Here is a 20,590-nt window from a genome sequence, read left to right as displayed (position 1 = left end):
CAGAGTTCCCAACCACAAACAGACCAGCAGTGATTTGAAGTACACTGATAATAATATTCTGCGACAGACTGGCGACCTGTTCAGGGTGTCCCCTGCCTCTCGCCCAAAATGTTTGCTGGAGATAGGCACCAGCATCCCTCGCAATCCCACAAGGGACAAGGGTGTACAGAAAATGGAAGGATGATAATAATATTCTGCTCTATCTACTTACAAATAAATTAAGTTCATGCTTAACATTCAAAACATCCCCAGATGTTACTCCATTTCTGTTCAGGCAAACCTGCAAACTGAAAAGAAAGTTTTGTACATTAGTACAACTGATTGCTGCATTGAAAAATTAATTATGCTCTGATGACGGAATGTTTTTTGAATGTATGTAGGTTAACAAAAAAATGTGGTTGTTGGTGATCTAGGGAGAACAAAGTAACTTCAGATTAAGAGTATTGTTTACATTAGAAAAGTCTAGACCATATACCTTATTTGCATATGATTTATAATCTCAATATGTCTAAACAAAATTTATCAAGTTATTTTAGGTTTGTAATCACACAATGTATCATTTGTTTATGTTGCAACAATTGATTTTTTTTCTAGGATAATGGTTTATATGTGACAGTATGGATTGGCCAGCCAGCTATTCCACAGCGCATTGTGCCACCAGCAGCAGCAACTAATTATAGCACATTTTTATTTGTCACAAAAATTAGTTTTAACATGTTTAAGGTGAAATCGTAGACTCCAAAGCTTCATCTATACAGTCAGTTCAAGAATGAAGCTACTTTCAGCTTATCTAGTTTTTAGCATTTGGAGTGAATTTACATTCTTCATGATGTACTTTTTTCATGTCATTTAATTAGACAATATAGAGCAACCTGTGCTCTTTCTGCATGTTTTGTCAGTGATTTTCTTTCAAAGTGTTTTATTATGCTACCACTATAATTTGATGTCAGTTTCTACATTTCCTTTGCATTCCTTGGTGATTAAATATTTTGCATTTTACTATTTAGTGGTTTTCCAGCAGTTTTATTCAAATACTGCATATCTACCAATGTCCATATGGTAGATGGAGTAGAAAAATTTACTTTTTTATGGCTTTGAATTTTTTAAAAACTATTTTAATCTCCTGGGCTTAAATAATACCTAAAAAAAGTTCACATGGCACAGGATGTAAAAAATATGTTTTGTTTCCATTTCTTAAAAAGTATGACTAAAACAGGCATTTCTATCCAGAATTTTGTTTGTCTTCTGCACTTGTCTGCTTTGTCCTTCTCCACACAATTACTTTGTGTACTAACTGCAACAAGATAACTACAATTTAAAAGGTTTCATCAAACACACAACAGAAAAAATAGCTTTGGTTCAACAATATCTAGAGGAAGAATAAAGGATGAAAGTCCTGTGTTTTGAAGAAACAATGGGTTTGTCACTTCAGGAAAAAAGTATCTGCACAGACTGCAAAGGGGTACAAACACACACGCCCACACGCACATATAAATTTATACACATATATATTTTGTAACTTGTTATGGTTTTTGAGGAAGAGCCTCCTGAGAGTCTGAATACTTACTAGATATGGCAACACTGAACCAGAAGAAGACTGGCTTTTTGTCAGCTGATGAAAGAATTATAGTTGGTGGGTTCTGGTCATAGACCCTACATCTCAGTGCAACTTTGGCATAGACACTTCATTATTACATAATATTTGGGTGTTGTGAAAACTGCATTTTCATTTGTCAAGTGGACCTTAAAATAATCTCAAAATGAGTAACTGCTTGTGTCAACATCATCATAGCATGCAGACGTGGCTCCAAGAGGTAAGTGGTAGTAGCACAATTACTACCACTTAAACGTAATCTGACGGTGCAATTGTCACATTTGACATAAAAAAAGTAAACAAAGTTTGAATTTATTTAAACATTTAATAATTTTCTGAACTTGTGATGGCCTTTATGATATAAATTTAATTACTTTTTGCTCACATATTTTTGTCTGCCATTGAGTTTCTGCTTCATTTGAGCTTATCATTCAAATACAGAAAGAATGGAAGGAGACAGACTCATGCATGTTTTCATCTATTGTGGCACCTGCTAGTGATGGATAATTCTCCAGATTTGTGTCTTTGAAACGTGCATTATATTTGATCCACCTATGTTTTTTTTTGTCTTTCCCTTGTACTCTTCTTCTTCCACTCTTAATTTCTATCTACATCCCACTTAATATCAGCAGACGTTATTCCTCTCTTTAACGTCTGGGATAACAGACTTACACCCACCTGCATGTGTGTGGGTGTGCAATTGTGTGTTGCCTGTCCAAAGTCATTAAATATTCTAAAGACAAAGACCTCTTTTAATTATACACTAATCACACTTTTAATTACCTGCCACACACACATCCATCACTAACCACCTTCCCTGTTTACATACACTCACGCACATATACCCACACACCCATTTGCGTCTGCAAAAAGTTCTTAACCTATTGATAAAACAGAGGGAGTGAAAGCAAAGACAAGAATAAGCATTGAGGTGAAAGACGGCACACTGCACCAAGGAGTGATTTATAGAGTCGGTTTTGACACTTGGTTAAATGCTTGCAGGTGAATATGACAGGAGGGACAGATGACACTCTGGAACAAGTCAATAGACTGATTAAGGATTTGCAAAATGGATTGCAAGACCTCTCTCCTTCCCTTAAACAAATCTTTTTAGAGTTCATCTTATATCATGTTCATTTGTCATTTTCCACATGGCACTTACAGTATACCTTCATATTTACAGAGCTAAGCCAACAAACCTCCGGAGAAGGGAATAAAAAGAACAGAATATTGATTGACTGGTTAATACCAAAGCCAAATTATTGCATGTGTGAGATCAAAGACCTAAATCAATAAACAGAAGGTCACTGGTGTACCGTCTCTTCCAGACAAAGGCTGGATTTTTACTCCTGGGAAATGATACTCTTGGCTTTTGTAATGCAGTAACCTGGAAGTTTGGGGGCTTTAATTCAGGAGGTTATGTCAAGCAACAAACTTTTTAATAATGTTTAAAATGGTGACCTTAAGCCTTTTGCTTTTGTTCAAGCAATTACCTCTTTTTGTCATTTTGACTGAAAAAGGTATTTTTTGTGTGCATGGTCATGGTGTAGACTCCTACCATGTGTCACATGAGCACAGTATACAATATAAAATGCATAATTGGGTTTACATACATTCTTCACCCTGACAGTGGCTTCTAGAGTTGTATAGTACTTTTGGAAAAGTGGCATTTTGTTTTTACTTTAGTAGTTCTTGTTTTGTCCTCCACCTCTTGGATGATACTACATAACTGTGTAATCGTGTCCTGTGGTCGTGTCATTAGAAAGCATTCACACCATTTCACCTTTCCATGTCTTGTTCTCCTACAGCATTATTCTAAAACAGATTGTAGTATAAAAGATACACAACAGTGCAAAATGACAAAGTTAAAACAGCTTTTTTACATTTTATGTAAATTGATTTAAAAAAAAAGCCCCCCACCCCCCAAAAACAAACAAACAAACAAAAAAAAAAACATAACAGAAATGCAAGTATTTGCAGAAATTACTTTTGTCAGTTAGGTGCTGAAAACAGCATTCAGATGGTTTTGCAACTTTGGCCACACTTACACAAGACCGCTGACAATATTTTTGGAAATTGATCGGGGAAATGTTCTGCCTTTAGATGAGATGATTAAGGCAGCTCCAATCTGGTGAAGCTGTCATGCTAGGGCAATATATGGTGCTATGGTCTTAGCAAGTTGTTGAAACGCATATATACTTTTGACCCTTACTTTCCATCTCATTTATAAAACAGTAACGTGTTTTAGAAAATGGTTTACTGCTGAACCAAGTGTTTATGTAGGACATATAGATTCCTTATCAGAAATTATATTAAACTAAACAGGTTAGAGCTTCATTGTTACCTTGTGAAGGTCGAAAAGCCATCCAGAAACTTAGCCATTACTTATGCACTCCACCATTGGACTGCCCAGGTGGACAAAGCAGTTGAAGTCAGTGTTCCATCAGACCTTAGAAATTGTCAGACCAGAAGACAAAAATTTCTCTGGTATGAAGAAACCATATTTTTGAGCATCACGGGTTGATAAAACAGGCACTGCTCATCAACTAGTTTACTCCATCAATACTGTATAGCATGACTGTGGTACATCATCTTGGGTTGTTTTTCTACGCCATGAACTGAACAAATAGTGCATATAAAAAGTAAACACAAGAACCACCAAAATTGTGAGATTTTCTCAAAATAAGGAAATGATTTATCTTACAACAAAACCATAACTCATATTACACAGCCAAGGTAATGGAGTGACTTTTGTGAATGGTTAAATCCAGCCAGAGCTGGAACTTAAATCCAATTGGAGAATTTTAGAAAGACCAATAAATGGCTGATGTTACCCAAAATGACTAAGGTTGACAGGATCTACAGAGAAGAATGGGGGGGACACCCAAAACAGATGTGACATGCTTGCAGAGACACACCCAAGAAGACTTCAAATTGTGATCATCAACAGCAGTTCTAAATTATAACATTAAGCTAGGGTGTGAATATTTATGAGACATTGGAATAAAAAGCTCATCACATTACATTTTTTCTTAAAACCTTTTTTTTTTTTACTTTGTTATAGGGCACTCCATAAATCTTAATACAGTAGCAAAATGTAGAAAAGGGAAAAGGGTATAAATACTTTCTGATTGCGTTGTAAATGAGAATTATACCAAGCAGATAGCTTTACATTATTTATGGAACATCAGCTTATTTTGCCTTGAAAGTATTTTGTCAGGACAAATACAAGGTCCCTACTTATTCCTTCATTTTGCCCCTTTTTGTCATTTTAGTTGAGTTTTCATGTGGCACATTGAAAAGAAATTCTATAGAGGCTTTACACAGTGGTAATATTAGCTACCAGCTGAAATATACACATTCAGCATTGTAGTATTTTGTGTTCAAAAAGGCTTTCAAAGTTTTTTGTTGCACCGTAGCCTCCTGCTGTTTACTGTATATGGTCAGTGTGAGTGATGCGTTCACTGACCATGTAGCTTCAAGTGTGTTGTTTGTCAGTACATCTAAGAGGCCAGGTGTGGGGTTTGATTTTTTACAGGATAATATAAATTAAGATGTTTTTGCCTGCAAGCAGAAACTCTTTTTATTTTAGCATAAATTGATTTTGTGCCACCATGGTAACAACTGTATCAGTTAAAAATTGTTACAGCAGATGCTATTACTGGGAGCTTGTTTCAGTGAGGATAATCCAAAAGGACTATTAGACTTGTTTATTCGATAATGTTACTGTTGACCTTTACAGATACAAAAAGCAATTTGTTTACCTTTCAATACCAATACCGGACTCTGATTTTAGAACTGTGATCCTATTAAAGGCTATATACTTGCACACATATACAGTCAATTAGATTTCCAGCATGATAACCATCTGTTTTTAATGTATAGAGCTAACACATGTCCGATATTACGCTGAATTACTCCAAATTTATGTTTTCAATTTTGTAATCCTTTACTTATCATAAATTATCTTAACCTTTTGTTAAATTATGATTGCAGCTATCCCACAGCTACCTTTAATGAGTAATTAATGACTTCACTGTAATGAGTCATAAAAACATCCTTTCTTCTTTCAGTTAAATTCACAAAGTAAGGAGAGCTTTTTAAAAGCAGAGTAAAAATTCCCATTTGGGATTGGGGATCTTTATTTTTGGTGTAAAAAACCTGCAAGAAGCAGAACAACAGAATAATTATTTACAATTTCAAGTGTCAAGATTATCAGCTCTCTTCAGCTGTGCTGGGTTGCTAAACATTAGGAGGAGGCCGTGTCAGTGAATATTGTAAGTTTTTGTTTCTCAGATGGAGGCAGCAAGAAAGAGAGTGAGATGGAAGGACAAAGAGAGAAGTCACCAGCAGTTGTGTGGTTAATTGGAAGCCAACCTAATTAGTGCTAATTAGTATAATAGCCATTTGTCTGGAGATCCATCCACCTAATGGGATTGCAACGCGCAGCTGCACACACAAACCCTCACACAAGACGAGGTTAGCATCCATCTAGGCTCCTCAGATGTGGTTCTGTAATGTGGCTTCTGCTTGCAACCTGACATTAAAGGCAACTGGTTTTCTACATTAACGTCTATTTAGACATAGAGACAAGGTAGAAACCATGTAATTTGTGAAACTACGTGATTAAATAAGCAGAGACTTCGGAGAAAACTGTTCTGTCACTGTAGATTCATCCCTTTCCCCGCTCCTCTCTTTCTGCCTTTATTATGCACATTGTGCTTTCCTTTTCTGACCTGTTGCTGTCCTTCATCTACCTTTCCGTCTCAGACCACACCAGGGACAGTTAAGTAAACATAGTCTATCCAGCTCCCCCTTTTTAATTTTTCTCCTATGAAAAAAAAGCAAATTTGCAGGCTGAAAACAATAGACTGAGTGTATCCAGGGAAAATCATTGTGTTTACCAGTACTGTGTAATTTTTCTGGTTGGGTTTTATAGGGATGCTATTGCAGCATCTGGACAGGCAGTGAAAGGTCCCCTTCTCCCTGTCTCCTTTTGCTGAGGTGATTGAGGATGCTAGCCTGTGATTTAGGCACTGTGTTAATTGCAAGTTACAGAGCTGTAAAGTGTGCTGGGCTGAATGTAGGGAAATGTTTTCTAAGTCACTGAACGGGCTGTTAAAATCCTTACAAATACATTTGAATTCATTACAGTTAAAACCTCTACCATCTTTTGTTGTTGTCAGCCAGTACCATTGCCTTTATTGGTCTCGTGTCACATACGCAGGCTTTATTTCTTTGAGTAGAAAAATCATCAAAATTAAGTGAATGGAACTAAGGCAATACCCAGGGATTTTGAGGCGGGTATTAGTAAGGTAAGGACAGATATTAGGTGGAAAAGGAGTTAGACATTTCAAAGACATGCTTTCATCTGGGACTGTGTAGCTCCCAGAATTAAAGTGGTTAGTAGAGAGGCATATTCAGTTAAAATAACACATGATGACTGCAGATAAACATATTTACCTTCTTTTCCAGCTCTTGCGTTAGATGCAACTTTGGGCTTCAGACCAACCTTTTTGCACTGTTTGGCTGGTGTGCATGATTGTTTCGGTTCTACAAAATGGTGATGTATCCAAATGTGACGTCTCTTTTGCCACCTCAATATTGCATAAAATAAAGTTGCAAGAACAGTGTTTTACCCCCTGCAGATTAGTTTTAGTTTCATTTTTTTTGCCACACTTAAGTATTTCAGATCACTAAGCAATTTTAAAATCAGATATCAAAAAAATCTAAAAGACAGTTCTCTATTTGTGAGGGGGGAGGGAGTGAAGATGGGGAGCTATCCAGAAAAGACAAAATTGCTGTTTGGTTCTGTATAGTCTTATAATAAGTATTTTCAGGATTATTAGTTGAGCAACAAGATCAGGATGTATTATACTACAATCAGACTTATAACTGTAAAAATTATTTTGTTTGCCTCAACTCACTTGCTGCATTTCCATTCCCACTGTGAATAATACCACTTCATCGCATGAATGGCAGCAGAAGAGCTCTACGGCGTTCATTCATAATTCTAAATATTTTTTTAGATTCCTCAGAAAACTCTTGCTGATCTGCCAGGTCTCACTTGAAAAAGATATTCTTAATTTCAATAGTTAGTTCCTCATTAAACAGAGGTAAAAAAAATAAATAATCAAACAAAGCAACAAAAACAAGCTCTACACTTGTATTACTACACTTGTGTCCACGAGTCAGTGCAAATGAAGTCATATTTCCAGCCCCAATTTATTATTTTTTATTTGTTTATTTCTAGTGATAGAGAGCTTATTACAGATGTGTTTATTATCTGCCCTCAGGTATGGAGTTCAAAATTATTACAAAAATGTAAAAAATCTTATGTGATGATATAAATCTATCTGATGAGATGCTAATGCCAAAAATGCCTCAAAACCATCTTTTTTTTTGTTCCAAAAAGTGAATAAAGTGTTTTAATAGAATATCTGGGGCCTCATGTGCAAAAGAGTGCACAGTTTTCACAGTAAAACTTGGCATATGGACAAATTTAGAAAAGTGCGGCGCACAAAAAGAAATCCGGCTGGCTGCGCACCTTTCCTTTATATATCCCAATTTGTGGAAAATAGAGCAATCAGTTGCCACATCATTGTTTCAGAGTAGTACTTCATGTAGTTGTGGCCTTAGCTAAAATAATTTATAGCTACTTTTTTGTTGTCAGATAAACAGCCAGTGAATATAAGCAGATTTTTGTGTTTTCTTGTGTTTGCATAATTTGGGCCACTTAGTCAATGTCCTGTTGGAAACACATTTATAGTTAGACTAAGTGCCTGGCATTAGATATACTCAATAGATGCATTTTACATTACAGTGAATCGGTTATCAATTCATTAAGAACCAAAATGGTTTGGCTTCATTCAAATTGACAATCTCTCTATCCAGGCTTTCTAAATAGTTAATGCAAATTTTTAATGCATCAGCAGCCTCCTTCCATTATTCCTTCCCATTTGGTTTACTTCCAGCATGCGTACTGTGGAAATGAGGAGCTCTTTGATAAATGTTTGGTTGTCTCTTTATCTGTTTTTATTGCATCATACATGAATGAACATGTACAAAGATAACAATTAACAATTATTATGTATTAATAGCTATGCTATAGATATTATATATAAATATTAATATTAAAATTATTAATTAATATATAACTACTAGTTATTAATTTTAAAGTTAAACCTACTGAAGTATATTTTTAAGAGTTCAGTCTCAGTTCTTTATAATGCCTGCCTAAGTGTTACATGCTCACATTTGCTTCCATCTCCCGGTGTTTTTAAAAAAATTATACATCAAACATATTTTTAATTATATATATATATCCATCCATCCATTTTCTGTTCACCCTTCGTCCCTAATGGGGTCGGGAGGGTTGCTAGTGCCTATCTCCAGCTACGTTCTGGGCGAGAGGCGGGGTCACCCTGGACAGGTCACCAGTCTGTCGCAGGGCAACACAGAGACAGACAGGACACACAACCATTCACACACACTCACACCTAGGGAGAATTTAGAAAAACACATGACTGTGGGAGGAATCATTTTCTTTTAAAAATGTGCTACAAATTGTCACAAATACTCTTCAATTTCATCTAAAAATGCTTAAAAAAGTGGAACATTAAAATATTTCAAACATGAAATAATACTTGTGTGAAATAAAACACAGTAGAAAGTATCACACTAAACATTATTTTGAATCAAAATGACAAAAGTAGCATAAAAACACATTGATTTAAACACAGGCCCATTCATGAAAGACTGTAGAGTCAATATGTCATGCACCAGAGGGTTAACAAACGATTCAGTTTTTCTACCCATGAAAAAATTGCCAAAGCCTTCAATGTTAGACTACTGGCAGCTGAATGTCAGAACATCTTGGCAGAGGTCCAGTTTTCAGCTTTAACTCAGTTGGACTTTTTAATCCTGTTACAAAAAGGGATCTTTCATATTTTCCAAAAACTACAAGCTGTTGGTGAAAGTTAATTTCCTTCGCTGATTTTGTTTCTCTGCCAGGATTATTGGTAATTCTTTTGCACTCTGTGCTGCTACATTAATGTAGTAGTCACTGCTTTATTTTATCTGACTCTTCCAGCTTTTCTCTGTGCCTTATTTAATCAAACAGGAAAGTGGCTGGCAGACATTAACTGAAAAATATCCTACTAGCAGCTTTGTGTTCGTTCTGAGTCACTGTGCTTTCGAGCCAAATAAAACATTCAAATTCACCAAGAGCCCAACAAAGTTACAAGAATAGTTTTATTGTGACTTAAAAAGAGCTGAGCTCCTCCTGAATCTATCCACAAAAAGGTGTTGGTTCAAAATAATATTCGATAGATGCATATTTTGAAAACTTGAGAGCAAATCCTTCACTAATGAGGACAACTTGGATGGATTTTTACAGATAAAGACAAAGTTAAGTTAGAGGAGAAGTTGTGGCTTCATTTGATTGTCATGCCTACACGGTCTGGAAAAGTACGACTATGGAATTTGACCAAATTCTGTCCATTCTGTGTTCTCTCCATCTGTCTGTCTCTCTGTTTATACATCTGTCCATTCATCAATCTGTATTTGTTTGTCTATATTTTTCATTAATTTATTCAACTATGTGTCTATTCCTTATGTATGTGTTCATCCAGCCAGCCAGCCATATGTCTTGAAATTGGAGTCTGTATAAGTTTAAGATTTCAATGCTGGTTTGTTGAAGATCCTACAGAAACTCTTCTTTGTATTCAGCCCATTGCTCGCTGCGCAGCTGAGTTTTATACTTACCAATTACTTCAGGAAAGAAAGCAGATCACCACAACTCAAGCTGACAGGCAATTCTGAGGACAAGGATGCTTAAAAAACCTAAACACCTCAACTCAGTGTAAATTTAGTAATAAATACCTAGCTTGATATACATTTAGGCAAGATTTAAACAGGGTCACAGACACGCATAATGTAGCAGTCAGCACATAGAGACCCTGATGTTAACTCTCAATTCGTGTCACAGAGAAAGCTTTCACATTTTCACATTCTGAGTAAACATCACTTGAAATGGGTAAAAGACAGAGAATGTGAATGTCCCAAGCTGTGCCTCTGTGAGAGTGGGTGTGTGTGTGGAGGTGTGAAGGCGTGTGCTAATCCGGGGTAATGTGTGAGTGGCTGCCTGGCTGTGGCTTTGAAGGGGAAACTGCCAAAAAGCCTTCTGTCTGGACTCTGTTTACAGTGGAGGATCCCTCCTTATGCCCTGGTGCCACACTGGTGCATTCGTGCCTCAGTGTGTCGGGGTGGGCCGAGCCTTAAGAAGGTGGCAGAGTGCCTATCACAGATAGAGGAGGAGAGCAGATGGGACGGGGTGGGCATCATTGGCATTGGAGTGAAAGTCAATCCACCAGACTTGATGCACACACACACACACACACACACACACACTTTCAGGGGGTATGAAATATTAAATAACTTACACATTTTCACTCACCCGCTCGCTCATCCTGTGGCCTGCGACATGTGAGGAACTGAGAGTCATTATTAGACTTTACGTATGATTTTAATTTCATTTCATATTTAATGGGAGCACCACAATTGCGAAATTGTGTCTTTTCAACTTTAGCAGATTTGTCTACATTTGTAATGAAAACGCAGCTACGGTAGCCCAATCATGTTGATTTGTTCTATGAAATCATTCAGGGCAGCCAGACTAGTTTATTTTGCTAATTTTTTATATTTACATAAATATTATTGCAGAGGGGCACAAGCAGGCCTTCTGACACACAGATTTAAAAAATAATAATAAAAAATTTAAAAAAAAAAAAAAAAAAAAACCCTCAAAAAGGTCACTAGGAGCATCAAGGATAAAAGGGGCAGGGGCTCAAGCCTCCTTAACCCCCCCTCCCTGCACGTGCTTATTTCTTAAGTCTGACTGATTTAAAAGGAGAGGTATTATGAAAATCAACTTTTTGAGCTTTATAATGTTGTAATGTCATTCTCTCATCAAACACGTACCCAGGGTTACACCCAGGTGTATTATAAGCCTTGCAGCACGCAAAGCTTTACTTGCCCTCATGCCAGGCTAAGCATTGCTTGTTTTTGTTTTTAGAAAAATAATAAAAAAAATAAAATAAAAAAATCTCTTTTTAAAAAAATTATGATTGATAAGCTGAACTGCAAGCGTATCTGTTGCACTGAAGGTTTTGGAGCAGGATTATTCCTAAATGATGAGTTTAGTTGATGCATTTAACAGTCTATAAAGTTAGAGCGTGAACCAATCACAGCACTGATTGCATCGCACACTGTTGCTGGTTGATCTCTAAAGTTTACCTCAGTCTAGATCTCACGCGCCTCTCTTCAGTCAACCTTTTATGGATATTTACATCAATCCCCTGTGAGGAATTATGTTTGTTTGCAGACTTTTTCATCAAGCTAAGAGTCAAGTTCAAAACCCACTTCGTTAGCTCTGTGCAGCTCTATGGTTTAACCTGCAGTCGCATTTTTAGAGGTGCGCGTTGAGAGAGCGGTGAGAGTGATTTATCTTTGTGAACATGATTATGTACGGCATTTACATCTCAACTTGCTGCCCAACACTTGGCTCTGTCTCTGTGCTGATATAGTTTATGTAAGTGTTTCAGGTCTGTGGAGGAGTTTTAGTGCACCTACCAGTCACGCTTCACTGATTTGAATTGATTTTATCATCATTTTTATTATTTTTCCGGTTACACGAATATCAAACCTTATCAAATGCTTTGTCCACTTAGGCAAAGTTAATGTGCGTGGCCCCGTGAAGATCAGAAAAACCCGTTCCATAATGCTCGGGCAACCAAACGTTTCTGTGACGCTTATTAAAAACTCAACAGACACGAAATGGAAGCCCTACTAAAACCACATAAAGTAAATCTCCTGAGATGGGCAAATCTCTGTACCCAGCACAGATGTGCAATGGTAAGTCATCAGGGCCTGTCCAAAGTTTTATGAGGCCTTGAACAGAATTTGATTTCGGGGCCCCTCTTGCTACTAAGAACATCAGCACCACTAACATAATTTCATTATGGATTAGTAAATTCGGGGATAAGAGGGTAGTTTAATTGGCCTTCCTAAAGAGCAACCAGTCATAATTGCTGTTTACTGAAATGAATTTGCGAACAAACAAAGCTCAAACCATACTTGTTAAGTATGGTTAAGTTTGTTTTGGCCGGGGAACCTACCCCATGGCACCCCACCCCGACCACCCCCACACTTGCGTTATGTTAGTATCACCCCCATAACAGTTGTGTAACTCACCCCTCACCCCTTAAGTGTTGCATAAACAAATGTTACATTTATACATCTGTGGTTTGTGTCGAAATATTAGCATTTGGGGCGTGCTCCGGTGGCGTAGAGGTTAGCGTGCCCCACGTTTGGAGGCCTTCAGTCCTCGACGCGGCCGTCGCGGGTTCGATTCCCGGACCCGACGACATTTGCCGCATGTCTTCCCCTCTCTCCCTCCTCCCCTCCTGTCAGCCTACTATGATAAAACGGACACTAGAGCCCACAAAAAGGACCCCCTGGTGGGAAAAGAATAAATAAATAAATAATTAGCATTTATGGGGGAAATGCTGACTTACTTTGGATTAAACAGAAGTGCAAATAATTGATGTTCTTTGTAATTGTATTTTTTATATATATATTTTTAAGACTCTAGCTGAGGGTTTAAATAACATTTATAATTTCCCAGTAATATTTTTCCATTTCCTGTCTACATAATGTCTTTTAATACAAAAACACAGTGAACAGCCTTGGTGCCCCAACTCAGTGCCCCGACCACCAGGCTTAGCAAGTTTTCCGGGGGAAACCCTGCATACCTGCAATGATACTTTGAGTAATTCATTCATGTTTGAAGAATCCTTGCATCTCCTGTGGCAACAATGTTTATACAATGAGGTAGCTATTGACACAAAGCTCCTCGTTGGAGCTGCAGACTCTAGCCAATCTTCCACACCACACATCACGTGCCTCCTCCATTTAGCTCCCACAGACTAGTCGCATCAGCAATTTGCAAATACCGGGTGGAACTGTGTGTCTGCTGAGCTGATCATTCGAACTACAATGCTCCCAAAACTGGCATGTGATGATATGCTGAAAGGGAGTATCAAAAAGTTTAGGAGATTCTTAAAGACAGACAGGGCATTAGATGTGAAGTCATATTTTTTTTTAAAGATGTGTTTGGTACAGCATTTTCATAACAACTGAAAATAGCACAGCTACTTGACTTTGGCACAAAATGGCACTGTGTTCCTGGAAAATACATATTATCCCCCACCTTAAAATATGAACATGTTTTGACCAAAACCCCTCCATTGTAGCTCTGTCTTTATTGCTAGTGTTTCCATCATACATGCTGTTTGGCACGTTTGCCCTCATCTGTCCAGATCGTCTATCTCCCATGTGTTTTGCAGCATCCCCTGTAAAGCTTGTGGCAAACAAGGCTGGTAATTGTTTTTTTTTTTTGTTTTTTTTCCAACCATAGCTTTTTTCTTACCTCTTTTTTGTTAGCCACATTTGAAGAATGTGCAAGAAACATTTGTCCTGCTGACAGATTCTCCCACCTGAGCTGGCCTCTATGTTTAATGCTCTGACCTGTCAGTTAAGGTAGATGGTTATATCTGGGGTGGTTGGAAGTTGTGCCGTGCTCTTTCCTTTTCACATAATTGTTCTCTAACAAATATCTGAGACCTTAATAGGGCACCTCTGTTTAACCATCCTGCAGTCTTAAGAGACAAGACTGCAGGACCCCACAAGCTTTTCATTCTGTACGCAGTTCAGCAGGATCACATTGACCCTGAGTGTACTTTTACAAGGTTTTTTTGTAAAAGTACACTCCCAAAAGTCAGTTCCCAGGGGAAGCGAGACAAACTTCCCCTTTGTCTAACTGTGACATTTGCAGTGCTCCTGCTGAGAGTCACACTCAGGAGGACCCTGAGGGTTAAATGAAGAGTCATTTTTTTTTGTAGTTTAGTAAATTTGCTACATATCTTCAGAAGTCAGTGAATAGATAAGATCACAAAGGTCTGGGAATGCACACCACTATTGTTCACTACCTCATGTCTAAGAAGACTTCTGCCTATCGCATGAAAGTCCAATCAAAGATTGTAGTTGGAACTTGACTACATTTATGAACTACGAAAAGTTCTGCTTTTGGTTGTAAACATCCAGTGGGAAAGGAAAGCAAGAGATGAAACAGCCAGAACAAGTTATTTTACACATAAATTCTAAATTATTTCTAATAAGAAAAGGTTCTCAGTGCACAAATACACAGATGTCAACATATTGTCTTAATTGGTCCTATAGAAAACCTCCCACCTGCCCTCTGAGATCTTTCGACTTTGAATGTTAACTTGCTAATTCAGATTCTCTTGAACCTCCCAAAGACTCTGTGGGCAAGTGGAGACATGCCTTTAATATAAATCAGTATGCGAAGGATAAAGCAGTTGTAGAGTTCCTGGATGGTCAGTGCTGCAATTGGACTAAACACCTATAAATTGTGATATACGCTTAAAAATGACACTGAATTCATTCTTACTGTGAAAAGGGGACATTTTTAAGTCTCTGCTTTAGGCAGGTGGATGTAATTGAAAGATGGACTGAAAAAGCAACATGCACTCACACAAGCAGAGAAGTGTCATTGCTGGGGTTGAGGCTCTGACTATTGCGGATGTTCTCCAGGGAAATCACACAAAATAAAATTAGACCTGAGGATTTCTGTGCACCAGTCGGTGTGTATGGGCTGCGTTATCGAACAACCTAACGTTATTTGTGGCTCTCATCTCCTCTTCCTCTCTCTCTTTTTGCCTGTCCTGGTTAGACATTATAGGGCTGCAATGTTTCAACTTGCATGTGGATCCATCATCAGAGCCATAATTAAGCTATGGGTGCTGATGATCACTTTAGCTGTGCTCCACATTGTTTTGTTCACACCTGCAATTATGAAGAAACATGCCACACCAAATACCTCATTCTCATAGTTAACTGATAGTTAAACAGCAACATGTATTCCAGACATCATGGGCTATTTAAAGAAAAATAATTCAATGATTGCAAGAAATAATTTGTTTCTACAAGCAAAAAAGGAACAAAAACATTTTAAGATATTTTTACAGTATTGTCTGACAGTGTTTTGTTTTATTTTTAATTTCTTTATTTCTTTTTTTAAATTTATTTACTTTGGGATCATTGAAGTATTTTTCACTTTGAGTCAATTTGTTTCTGCTAACTTACAGCTGAACTTTAAATTATTCAAAACCCTGGGAGATTTACATTTAGAAAAGTATTTCAATTTTAGAGGAGGTTTCTGGAGTGGATTCTGGAGAGGAGGGTCCGTCGGATTGTCGAACCTTGGATTCAGGAAGAGCAGTGTGGTTTTCGTCCTGGTCGTGGAACACTGGACCAGCTCTACACCCTCAGCAGGGTCCTGGAGGGTGCATGAGAGTTCGCCCAACCAGTCTACATGTGTTTTGTGGACTTGGAGAAGGCGTTCGACCGTGTCCCTCGGGGAGCCATGTGGGGGGTTCTCCGAGAGTATGGGGTACCGAGCTCCTTGATACGGGCTGTCAGGTCCCTGTACGACCGGTGTCAGAGTCTGGTCCGCATTGCCGGCAGTAAGTCGGGCTCGTTTCCGGTGAGAGTTGGACTCCGCCAGGGCTGCTCTTTGTCACCGATTCTGTTTATTACTTTTATGGACAGAATTTCTAGGCGCAGCCAGGGTGTTGAGGGGATCCGTTTTGGTGGCCTTAGGATCGCATCTCTGCTTTTTGCGGATGATGTGGTCCTTTTGGCTTCATCGGGGCGTGATCTGCAGTTCTCGCTGGAGCGGTTCGCAGCCGAGTGTGAAGTGGCGGGGATGGCGATCAGTGCCTCCAAATCCGAGGCCATGGTCTTGAGCCGGAAAAGGGTAGAGTGGAGGAGTTTAAGTATCTCGGGATCTTGTTCACGAATGGGGGAAGAAGGGAGCGGGAGATCGACAGGCGGATTGGTGCAGCGTCTGCCGTCAAGCGGGCGCTGTACCGGTCCGTCGTGGTGAAGAGAGAGCTGAGCCAAAAAGCGAAGCTCTCGATTTACCGGTCAATCTATGTTCCCACCCTCATCTATGGTCATGAGCTTTGGGTCATGACCGAAAGAACGAGATCACGGATACAAGCGGCCGAAATGGGTTTTCTCTGCAGGGTGGCTGGGCTCTCCCTTAGAGATAGGGTGAGAAGCTCAGTCATCCGGGAGGGACTCAGAGTAGAGCCGCTGCTCCTTCACGTCGAGAGGGGTCAGTTGAGGTGGCTCGGGCATCTGGTCAGGATGCCTCCTGCACGCCTCCCTGGTGAGGTGTTCTGGGCACGTCCCACCGGGAGGAGGCCCCGGGGAAGACCCAGGACACGCTGGAGGGACTATGTCTCTCAGCTGGCCTGGGAACGCCTTGGAATTCCTCCAGAGGAGGTGGTGGAAGTGGCTGGGGAGAGGGAAGTCTGGGCCTCCCTTCTGAAGCTGCTACCCCCGCGACCCGACCCCGGATAAGCGGAAGAAGATGGATGGATGGATGGATTTCAATTTTACAAAGAAGTTTGTTTCTGTTTGGAAGGTAGATGGGCATCTCACAAATTATGATAAAAAGATACAAAAGGAGTGTCAGTTTATCATTAAATTCATCATCAATCACTCTTCACCCTGGGTCCGTTGCGTCTTCTTATCACCACAAATTATGACATGAGCGATTAATTGTCTCAAATATTATTGTAATAAACGATAATATTATTTGAGGACCATTTTTAAGTAATTTAATGGTAATGACATAATAATGCAAGTGATATTCTGCCAAAAAACTTTAATTTCAAAAGAGCACTTAACAGTGGAACTGGTAAACAAAATAAACAAAACAATCAAAAACAAAAATAAAATGGATTCTCAGTCTCCATTGACCAAAAATGAACTTCAATAAAAACTAAACAACATAAAACCAAAGTGGAAATAAAAACTACATTCAACCAAAAGAGTACAGATTATGAAGTCTGTGTACTCTATTGCCCTTTGATAATTATTTAATAGTTATAATATTTAGATAGAGAAGGTGGGCATATCGACTACCTGATGCAATAGTTCACTCCTCCCCTAAGCCCAGTTCACACTACACGATGGTTTGACCCAATTTCCCCCTTACGACAGTGGCAATCTTAGAACATCCAACATTCTAAGATTGTCGCTTGAAATAATGTGTGGGGTTTTCCCCACAATCTGTTGAATGTGACAGGTAGCTAATTAGAAAGTTCAGATTCCCCTCCTCGCTTTCTGAGGGGAAATCGCGGAAGGGAATCCAAACAGCTGACATGGCACAACTCAAAGTTCAGCGGTCATTGGAGATGTGTGGAAACAACATTAATGTTTATTCAACATTCCGTGCAAAGAATATCCACAAAATTGGCAAGGAGACAAATTGGAGCAAAATTGCTACCGCAGTATACCCGTAACTTTTCAGCTGTTCATCGTCAGCGTGACATAAATAGGTTATAATGATATTCATGCATTAAATGAATGTCATTTAATTAATGTAGGACTTTACGGTGACTCTAGCCACATACATTGCAAGTAAATTGTAGTAAAATATTGATTAATGCCTGGTTTTAAAATTAGTTAGTTGGACTTGTAGCCATTATTTTGCACCCATTGTTGGACACCACAGGGCATGATCGAACCCGATTGAACCAGTTTTTTGTTGGCTAGTGTGTGGTCTCTCAGGTTTTGAAAATGGGCCTACGTTCAGCCGACAATTCTAAGATCTTGTAGTGTGCGCTGGAAAATGAGGAAGGGAGTGGTCAGTGGAGATCGCTGGAATTTAGCCTTTTTTCATCCAATGTCATCAAAAGAAAGAGAAAAAGGCAGGAGGAAACAATAAAGCCAATAAATTAAAATGAGGTTGATGATTTTAATTTATTGTGCGATTAATTGATTATTGTTTATTGCGACAGGCCTACAGATTAATCACATTCCAGTGCTGTGACTAATTATGATTTATCTCTATCCTAACTTTCTAGGCTTGACATATAAATATCCATGCAGCTGTGAATCTTACAGGATGACAGAGAGGCAGGAAGTGGGCATAAAAACTGGTTAACGTATCAGATAATCGTGCTGTGGCATCCTCTTCTTCCTCCTAGAAACTGAAATTGGGGTCATGCAATGCCTTCTGGGAAAAGAAGTTCTTATATCAGTCTCTGTTCCTTGTATACAAAATCAGCATGGCATAAATGTTTATTTCTCGCCTTCTAATAACTTTGGAGGTAATTTCCATTCCTGATCTTCTTATTATTTTTTTTCTGTAAAAAAATAAAAAGGGATTGCTAAACAATGCTAATAAAATTTGTATCAGCAAAAACAAATGACGTATCTGTGCTTACTTGGAATACGATGTAATGTCGTGGTATAAATCTTTTATTAATAATGTTTTCTTGAAACTGTCGCCTTGTTATGACAGTATAATGTAAGACAGATAATATGTGAATAAATAGTGAATAATTATGTTAAATATATGAGACCTGCAGAGTGTTTCTCAAAGAACTCTTGAGTGCGTGCGAGCAAACAGCATCCACTGTGTGGACACGGATGGTGCGTATGAGTTTAAAAGACAGACATCTCAATTTAATATAGCTACATTCTCCCTTCGGTCATATCGATTTTACTTCAGTGAGGCTGTTCAGTTAGAATTTTGAAGCAGTATGCCATCCAGTTACACACTCAAAACACAAGTAGCATCAGTAAAAACATCCTGCTGTTCTTGCCTGCCTGCTGGCATTTGTTGTCAGACTAGTTCAAATATAAGAAAATCTAAGTACTACAAATATAAATCTTCACCCTTGTTACCACCTTTTGCAATCTTTCCACCTTCAGAGTCGTTCTTCCTATTATGCTCCCTCGAAACAGCAACATAAAATCAGCTTGCATATTTTGTTTTCTTCCTGTGCTCAAAGAAAAACTGTTTCAGATTCTGTATATTTTAAGGCTGTTTTGTGTGTTTGTATTATAGTATGCCGCATGCTTGTGGCATATTGGTTGCTGTTTGAACATGGAAAAATTAAGACAGATCAGTATAAGGAATAAAGATATACAAACAATAAGAACAAATGGCCAAAAGGATCCAAGTTAGACAAAATGAGCCAAATATAAATCTGTGGGATAGTGGGAGAGATTTATTTAAGCTCTCTGAATCTTCTAGCCTATTTCAATGCTTTCATTCAATATTTTCTTCTCCCACTTATAAATTCTGAATCGTCTTGGCGATAATTACTTTGCTCTTGACAGAGTCTGCGTTTGAGCATTGTTCTTGTTAGAGACCAAGCAACATTGGAAAGTTGTATGTTTTTTTTTTTCTATGAGATGTGTTGTTTTTTGTTGCAAACCCATGTTGATGGTGTGTTTGATTTATGTCCTGCAGAGCCATCACTTTGGATAATCAGCTAGTTGTCCTGGTAACCACTGCGGCGGATGCAGGACGTTACCATGTAGAGGCGGTGAACGAGATGACAGGAGAGATTGTGATAAGCCCTGCTGTCTACCTCAGCATCTCAGGTAAGAAAAACAATTTTTGAATCTGGAAGAGGTGATAGAAAATCAAAAAAAGCTTTTTATGTGAGGCATCAGACTGTAACCAAACCAGCCAGGGTGTTTGAAACCAACAGTGACCTTTTATATCCCCCTTTTAGCAGAGGTCGGCAACCATGGTCCTCAAGGGCCGGTGTCCTGCAATTCTTAGATGTCTCCCTGGTCCAATACATTTGAATCCAATAGTTGAATGACCTCCTAGGAACAGTCAGGCTCTGCAGAGTCCTGCTAATGACCTCGTTATTTGACTCAGGTATATGGAGGTAGAGAAACATCTAAGAGTTGCATGAGACCGGCCCTCGAGTCCTGGAGTTGCCCACCCCTGTTTTATAGAATCTAAAAGGGGATATAAAAGAGGTTGTTGTTCTGTCAATTATGCTCATGTACACACTGCTCAATGTAGCTACAATT

The 20,590-nt window shown here is 38.6% G+C and overlaps 1 protein-coding gene across 2 annotated transcripts in view; it reads left to right on the top strand.

The window, feature by feature from the left end:
* LOC122829010 (protein sidekick-1-like) overlaps window positions 1–20,590 on the top strand; it is a 403,194-nt gene that overhangs the window by 224,720 nt on the left and 157,884 nt on the right. For both annotated transcript variants that reach the window (XM_044113150.1, XM_044113152.1), the window contains one exon: window positions 20,013–20,146. In XM_044113150.1, the coding sequence (XP_043969085.1) occupies window positions 20,013–20,146 (134 nt within the window). The remainder of the gene's footprint in view (window positions 1–20,012; window positions 20,147–20,590) is intronic.

The sequence above is a fragment of the Gambusia affinis genome, linkage group LG04 (genome assembly GCF_019740435.1).
Source record: "Gambusia affinis linkage group LG04, SWU_Gaff_1.0, whole genome shotgun sequence".
Lineage (NCBI taxonomy): Eukaryota > Metazoa > Chordata > Actinopteri > Cyprinodontiformes > Poeciliidae > Gambusia > Gambusia affinis.
The sequence above is the reverse complement of the archived record's forward strand: the minus strand, read 5'-3'. Positions and strand labels throughout refer to the sequence as shown.